The sequence below is a fragment of the Chiloscyllium plagiosum genome, chromosome 17, assembly GCF_004010195.1.
Source record: "Chiloscyllium plagiosum isolate BGI_BamShark_2017 chromosome 17, ASM401019v2, whole genome shotgun sequence".
In the NCBI taxonomy this organism is placed as follows: Eukaryota; Metazoa; Chordata; class Chondrichthyes; order Orectolobiformes; family Hemiscylliidae; genus Chiloscyllium; species Chiloscyllium plagiosum.
In genome coordinates this window covers 2072945-2081431 of record NC_057726.1, presented here as the reverse complement: position 1 = coordinate 2081431, position 8487 = coordinate 2072945, and the positions used below count along the sequence as shown (strand labels likewise).

The window sequence follows — 8487 nt, the reverse complement described above, 5'->3', positions numbered from 1 at the left end:
ACCTGATCAGGTCCTGGGGATTTATCCACTTTTATGCATTTCAAGACATCCAGCACTTCCTTCTCTGTAATATGGACATTTTTCAAGATGTCACCATCTATTTCCCTATATTCTATACCTTCCATGTCCTTTTCCACAGTAAATACTGATGCAAAATACTCATTTAGTATCTCCCCCATTTTCTGCAGCTCCACACAAAAGACCGCCTTGCTGATCTTTGAGGGGCTCTATTCTCTCCCTAGTTACCCTTTTGTCCTTAATGTATTTGTAAAAACCCTTTGGATTTTCCTTAACACTATTTGCAAAAGCTATCTCATGTCCCCTTTTTACCCTCTTGATTTCCCTCTTAAATATATTCCTACTGCCTTTATACTCTTCAAAGGATTCACTTGGTCTATCCTGTCTATCCCTGACATATGCTTCCTTCTTTCTCTTAACGAAAACCTCAATGTCTTTAGTCATCCAGCATTCCCTATACCTACCAGCCTTTCCTTTCACCCTGACAGAAATATAGTTCTCTGGACTCTCGTTATCTCATTTCTGAAGGTTTCCCATTTTCCAGTTGTCCCATTACCTGTGAACACCTATGCCCAATCAGCTTTTGAAAGTTCTTGCTGAATACCATAAAAATTGGTCTTTCTCCAATTTAAAACTTCAACTTTTAAATCTGGTCTATCCTCTTCCATCACTATTTTAAAACTAATAGAATTATGGTCGCCGGCCCCAAAGTACTCCCCCACTGACACCTCAGTCACTTGCCCTGTCTTATTTCCCAAGAGTAAGTCAAGTTTTGCACCTTCTCTTGTAGGTACACCCACATACTGAATCAGAAATTTTTCTTGCGCACACTTAACAAAATCCGCTACATCTAAACCCTTAACACTATGGCAGTCCCAGTCTATGTTTGGAAAGTTAAAATCCTCTACCATAAACATCCTATTAACTGAGATCTCCTTACAAATTTGTTTCTCAATTTCTCTCTGACTATTAGGGGGCCAATAACACAATCCCAATAGATGATCATCTCTTTCTTATGGATGTAGGTTTGCTCACTGAAAGGTTCATTTCCAAATGTTTTGTTACTTTATTGGGTAACATTTCAGTGAAGCACTACTGAAAATTTCTGGTTTCTATTTATACGTTTGGGTTGATGATGTCATTTCCTGTGGTGAAGTCACTTCCTGTTCCTTTTCTCAGGGGGTGGTAGATGGGGTCTAACTCCATGTGTTTGTTGATAGAGTTCCAGTTGGAATGCCATGGTCCTAGGAATTCTCATGCGTCTGCCTGTATCTCAGACCAGAGAATCCCATAACACAATTGATCGCTTGGAAGCCGACGTACCTCTCATTGCATTAGAGCCAGTCTCAATACCAGAAACTTGGCTGCTCATGCTACATACCATTGAGTGTCCATCATCACCTACATTTTCCAAAACAGCATACTTGTTTGAAATGGGGATAGCCACAGAAGACTCCTAAATGACTTGCCTACCTCTCTTATCTTTCCTAGAGTTAATCCATCTTTGTGACTGTATCTGTGACTTTCCCACCTTCCTATAAGTGCCATCCATCACATCCCCTTGCTCTTGTAAATTCCTCATTGCCTCTCCAATCGATCTATTTGATCTGATAGGATTTGCAACCAACGGCATTTATTGCAGATATACTCCTCAGTAACCTGTAAACTCTCCCTAAACTCCCACATCCAACAAGAGCAGCATATCACTCTACTAAAGGACATTTTTGCTTCTTTCAATCTACGACCCAAAACATAACACTGTCTTATTCCTCTACAAAACACAGCTCCAGGTTAAGACTCCTAAATGACTTGCCTACCTCTCTTATCTTTCCTAGAGTTAATCCATCTTTGTGACTGTATCTGTGACTTTCCCACCTTCCTATAAGTGTCATCCATCACATCCCCTTGCTCTTGTAAATTCCTCATTGCCTCTCCAATCGATCCATTTGATCTGATAGGATTCGCAACCAACGGCATTTATTGCAGATATACTCCTCAGTAACCCGTAAACTCTCCCTAAACGCCCACATCCAACAAGAGCAGCATATCACTCTACTAAAGGACATTTTTGCTTCTTTCAATCTACGACCCAAAACATAACACTGTCTTATTCCTCTACAAAACACAGCTCCAGGTTAAATTAATACTTATGGCTTATATTTTAAGTTTAATCAAGAGACATAGCTTAATAAAACATATAATCAAGAAAGAACCCACTCTACTCACTACTGCAGACTTATTTTAAGGCTTAAAATCCACTTATCTGCTTCTGTGCTGTGACCTTTCCAAACAGGTTCCTCTAAGATCAGTTATGAATTCCACTTTTTTAATTTTTCCAGATGCAATCTGATGTCCAGCGATACATGAGTCCAACAGCAAAGGCAGTAACTGCTAAATCTGTCAGTTAGCAGTGTGGGTTCTTTCTCTCTCCTGCACTGACCTCACTATGTGCTTCCTTTGTCTGCTCTTCTCCCTTTTAAAACTGCTGTTGTTTTGACTTTTTTTTTCCAAAGTTCCAAAACAATACAACAGCATATAAAACAGTAATTGCTGCTCCTGGAATTCGAGGAAATCACCTCAGGAAAGGAGCAGCTGTTACAGCCAGAAATGTTTCCCATCCTCCATCTTGGATTACCCAGAATCCCTCCTTGCAAGGTAAAAAGCTTTTATAAAAGGTGACTTTTTTCAGCAAAACTCAAATTAAAATGACTGATGATAAATTCCTCCAGACTCTTTGGGATGCTGTCTATTTTTGTTAAGCTCCACATTATGTCATACCTACACAGAATCAGACCATACTGCCCACCTTCTCCATCAATCATAGATTTAGATGGGGAAAAGATGGGAGGAGGCTTGCATCGAGCATAAGCACCAGCATGGACTGATGGGCAGAATGGCTTGGGTCTATACCATATGTCCTACATAATCCTGTGAGTCAATGCTAGCTTTCTGTACAGCAATCCATACAGTCCCAAATCTCCATTCTATCACCACAGTCTTACAGGTTATTTCCATGAAGTGCCCACACAGTTTCCTTTTGAAATAATTTATCACATCCTCTACCATCCTGGGAGACAGCAAGTTCCAGATCATTACCACTTGCTTCTTAAAAAGGCTTTGCCTCACATCTCTCTGATATCCTTTGGCGTGGTGGTTGGGAAGGAGGACTAATTGAATCCATTCTTTTGAGTTATAACAATGAGACCTAGAGAAATGAAACTGAACAAGCTACAGAGGCTGCAAATCAGAAACAAAAACTGAAGTTGCTGGAAAAGCTCAGCAAGTCTGGCAGCATCAGTGGAGCGAAATCAGTGTTAATATTTTGGGTCCAATGACACTTCCTCAGAGAAAATGAGTTGGGGTTTCAGCATTGGTCTATTTTAGAAATGAAAGTGTTGATGGGTTGAATGCTTCCTGTTCTTGTGTAACTCCAGGTGCAATCCCTGGGACACAGAGTTCCCAACTGGGGATTATTCCTACTTCTCAGTGCAGGCATGTTGTGGTCAATTTTTACTTTTCCACTGCAGCCTGAACTGACATGGGGTGACCTTGCACAAGCCTTCAGTACAAACCGAGCTGCTGGAAATGCCTGGTCAGTTTGCAAGGCATGGTATGATATTGGTATCAGAAATTGTGTGGAGTGCTGGGACACATCAGGTGCCTATTAGGTAAGTATCATGGTGCTCTCTCAGAATTTCCATCATTGTTTTGAAGGGAATGTAAAGTAACAGGAAGGTCCATCTTGCATAATATCTGGCTCCAAACTTTTATCAATAGGGTCTGAGTGTAGGCTGAGCATCTTCTGGTCACAATGTGGTATTCAAGGATAACAGGCAAAGGAAGGAACAGGTAGATTTTCTCCACTGACCCATGTCTACTTAAAAGTAATATTTTAATTTTTTTTTTAGAAAAAATAGGTTTGAGAAATTTGGAACCGAAGTTAAATTGAACTCAATCAGTTTCACTGCACAGGGAAGATCCCACCCACATACTTACATTTCGAAATCGGACAAGCTTCCTTTTATATGCATTTCCAGCCACAAGGTCTGCCTCAGAAACATACAAGACACACAGACGCTTGGAGATGTGGAAATCAACCAGACCCAAACCATCTTCAAAAATAACTGTAATCCGACCTATAAAGAAAGTATATCCAGAGGATGGCTGATTAGAAACAAAAACAGAAAATGCTGGAAAAGTTCAGCAGGTCTGGCAGCATCTGTGAAGAGGAATCAAAGTTAATATTTTGGATCCAGTGATGTTTCCTCAGAACTGATGGAAGCTAGGAAAATGTTGGTTTGTATGCAGAAGATAGGGTGGGAGGAGGGAGTAAGGAGTAAATGACAGGTGGGAATACAGCCCAAACAGAGGGAAGAAGGGTGGCTGATTAGTATCTGTCGACAATCAATTTATTTTGTGTGGTTTATTGTATGTTCAAGACAGTCAACTAAGGAACATAGGAATGGGAGTAGGTCATTCAGTCCCTTCAGTCTGATCCACCATTCAATAAAATCATGACTGATCAGTGGCCCAACTCCACATACCTACCTTTGGTCCATTTCCCTGAAAGCTTTGCTTAAAGATAATCTGATTTAAAATACAACTACAACATTTAAAAGGCACCTGGATGGGTATATGAATAGGAAGGGTTTGGAGGGATATGGGCTGGGTGCTGGCAGGTGGGACTAGATTGGGTTGGGATATCTGGTCGGCATGGACGGGTTGGACCAAAGGGTCTGTTTCCATGCTGTACATCTCTACAACTCTATGAACAACTGATCCAGCAACCATTGCTCTTTGTGAAAGAGTATTCCAAATGCGTATCTACCCACCCTTTATTTCAAACTCCAGCAAGCATTGTTTGGTCCAAAGAGAACAAACGGGAAGACAGTGGCATATGTGTCAAGGATTGAAATGATAGTTTCACCTCAATATTTGGTCGAGGAAATATTGACTCAGAGCTTGATGTCAAATCATTAATCTGACAGCACAAAGTGATCTGTGGGGTCCAGAGGGTCTGTGGAGACTGGAGCTGAATATCACACTGAATTACACTATCCCTGGAAAGGAAAGAGTGTCTGGATAAGGAAAAGGTTTGAACCAGACATTGTTAAGGACCTCTAGGATAGGAGTGCTGTGATGAAGAGCAAAGTCAAGATTAGAGATAAATTTGCTGCAGGTAGACAGGTCAAATTGCAACACTGAAATATTCTCATACAGCTGGACAGAGCCAGATGGCAGGGAACAAGAAGTGACGTGAGTGGCACAGGGAATTCCCAGAGGACAGAAAAAAAATCAATGCTACAGTCCCATTCATAGAGATGTACAGCACAGAAACAGACCCTTCGGTCCAAACCATCCATGCTGACCAGATATCCCAACCCAATCTAGACCCACCTGCCAGAACCCAGCCCATATCTCCAAACCCTTCCTATTCACATACCCATCCAGATGCCTTTTAAATGCTGCAATTGTACTAGTCTACACCACTTCCTCTGGCAGTTCATTCCATACACGACCCTAAACCTCACACAAGAGGTTATTTATGATGTTTGCCTGGAGTGTAGCTGTATAGTGACAGATCATTAGCTGATATTGTGGCACATTTGTAATGTCACTAGACTAGCAATCCAAAGACCCAGACTAATGCTCTGGGCTCATGGGCCCAAATTCCACTATGGTAGCTAGTGAAATTTAAGTTCAATAATGCATCTGTAATTGAGAGCTGGTGTCAGGAAACCACGATCATAAAAGTCTCTCCACTTCAATAATGCCTTTCAGGGAGGGAAATCTGTCATCCTTACCTGATCTGATCTAACTGTGATTGCAGACCACAAAGAACATGATCAACCCTTCACTGATCTCTACTCCAGTTCAGCGAGCCACTAGGTTCAAGGACAATCAGGGATGGGCAAAACTGTTCACCTTGTCAGTGACATCAACATTTCTTGAAACGAAAGGAAACCAGAAACTGGACTAAAGTATTTATAATCATAGCGCCATATAGAATGGAAACAGACCCTTCAGTAAAACGCATCCGCACTGACCAAATATCCCAATCTGACCTAGTCGCATTTGGTCTATATTCCTCTAAACTCTTCCTACTTATATATCCAGATAACTTGTAAATGTTGTAATTGTACCCACCTCCACCATGTCCTCTGGCAGCTCAATCCATACAGACACCACCTTCTCTGCGTGCAAAAGCTATCCTTTAGGTCCCTTTTAAGATTTTCCCCTCTCACCACAAACCTATGCCATCTAGTTTTAGACTTCCCTACCCTGGGAAAAAGGCCTTGTCTATTTACCCTATCTGTGCCCCTCATGATTTTATAAATTTCTCCAAGGTCAAGCCACAGCCTCGAACACTCCGATGAATTTTGAAACACAAAGATATTGAACAAGACTTATCTTGTACCAACTTACCCTGAAAACCTTGAACGAGTTCTGAACCTCTCCATTTCTCATTCACAATGACATGTCCACTGGGGACTGCATTAGCTCCAGCACGGACTGGGGTGCTTGACATACTGGAACTCATTGAAATTTCCATCACTGCTCTTGAAATCTTATAACAAACATCTCACATTCTGTTTTACCTGTCTGGAAAATAACCAGAAATCAAGTTCAATAGGTTTCAAAATTGTGTAAAAGCTCAAAATCTGGATAAATGGTTGCAAATAAACCAATCCCTTTTCTTTACCAACACTACACTAGTAGTATTCTTTACGTTTATTGCGAATCAAAGAGAGAGTGTCAATCAGTGAGAGTCAAACTATTACAAGAACTCCCCCGGAAAACGTAAACAGTGCACCAAGTACAATTCATTTCCCATTTTGCTAGACAATGATTAATGATAGGGGGATCAAAGGTTATGGGGAGAAAGCAAAAGAAAGGGTTGAAAAATGAATCAGCCATGATTGAATGGTGGAGCAGATTCAATAGGCTGAATAGCCTAATTTCTCTCTTAGGTCTTATGGTCAGCCAAAAGAAGACAGGGGTCCCATAGAAACAAAGAATAGATTTCAGGTTAGTTTGATTTATCTGATTTGATTTATTTACCACCATGTATTGTTACAATATTCAGTGAAAAGTGTTGTATAGTGTCATTCCTGAAGAAGGGCCTGTGCCCGAAACGTCGAATCTCCTGTTCCCTGGATGCTGCCTGACCTGCTGTGCTGTTCCAGCAATAAAGTTTCAACATCACTCTCAGGCACCATCTTAAAACACAGAAAAATAAGCTAAAACATAGAATATAAAAGGTAGAAAAAGTCCTTCTTCTTAAGCACTTCACCATGCAATCTTTCCACGTGAAAAGTTTCACCACTCAGTTGAAAAACCTCTCAACCAATCCCCATAGATTATTCTTTGTGAGTGATCTAATCTGCCTGTACTCTCACTGCTCCTTCCTCAGAGCCCTGGAACTTTACCCCTTTTTCAAGTATTTATCTAATTTTCATCTAAAAATTACTAACGAGGCTAATTCCATTAATCTTGAAGGTAGGGCAATCCAGAATGCAGCAACTTGCAGCACAAAATGCTTCTGAGAATGACCTGGAATCTGTCTCTGGGTAGTGTCTGAACTTATGTCATTATTATTGGAAGAGCTTCAAAAGAGGTTTACTAAATTGATAAAGAGCTTGCCGTACGAGGACAAGTTGAGGGCTCCGGATCTACACTTGATGAAGTTTAGAAAAGGGGAAGAAATCAGATTACAATTTACAGAATTCTGAGAGTCCTGGATAGAGAGGACATGGAGGAGGTGTCTCCACGAATATGAGAGACACGGAGCCGAGGGAGCAGCCTCAGAGTGAAGGGACACGGACACAAGGAGGACCTTGTTCATCCCGAGGGTGGTGATTCTGTGAGACATTACTGCAGGACACAGACAGACAGACAGATAGGGTCATGGTCAGGAAGGGCCGCAGGGGAATGGGCCTGACACACAGCGGCCATAATCGGACGGCAGAGCAGACTCAGTAGATTCTACTCCCCTATTTCATGATTTAAAAACAAACTCTTAATACTGAGTATGTAAAGGCTCACCCACCTTCCAAATCCGTTATGAACTCTCACCTCAGACTGACGGAACTCCCGCCGAGCGCACTCATTGGACAGGACCACGCGGGCAGCGATTGGATAGACAGTGTCTCCCGCTCGCATGTGGGCCCTGGATAGCGCGGTCTGATTGGTCCGCAAGTCAGCGACATGCCTGGCCAATCACGTGAAATATTGGTATCACATGACGGCTCCCGGGCCGCGGGGTGGATCATGGGGCGGAGCGGAGCTGATGGACGGGTCACGGGGAAGGGACGGGGCTGAGCTTGGAGTGGGCGGGTCGGTGGCGGGGCCCGCAGTGTGGGGGCGGGGTCTCGAATCCATGGGCGGGGCATCGGGGGCATGAGCGGAGTCTCGGGGCCGGGGCGAGTCTCGGTTTGAGGGGGCGTGGATCGTGGCGAGGGCTGAGGC

General features: G+C 42.5%; 1 protein-coding gene across 3 annotated transcripts in view; it reads right to left on the bottom strand.

Annotated features, from left to right (window-relative positions):
- kiaa0513 (KIAA0513 ortholog) overlaps positions 1-8487 on the bottom strand; it is a 125409-nt gene that overhangs the window by 5982 nt on the left and 110940 nt on the right. The window contains exons 1-3 of one of the 3 annotated variants that reach the window (XM_043706488.1): positions 8069-8210; positions 6445-6621; positions 4015-4154 (exon numbers count right to left, since the gene is read on the bottom strand). In XM_043706488.1, the coding sequence (XP_043562423.1) occupies positions 4015-4154; positions 6445-6571 (267 nt within the window). In that variant the 5' untranslated portion in view covers positions 6572-6621; positions 8069-8210. Of the gene's footprint in view, positions 1-4014; positions 4155-6444; positions 6622-8068; positions 8211-8487 lie in introns of those variants that run through there. The other 2 variants (XM_043706489.1, XM_043706490.1) reach the window with 2 other exon arrangements.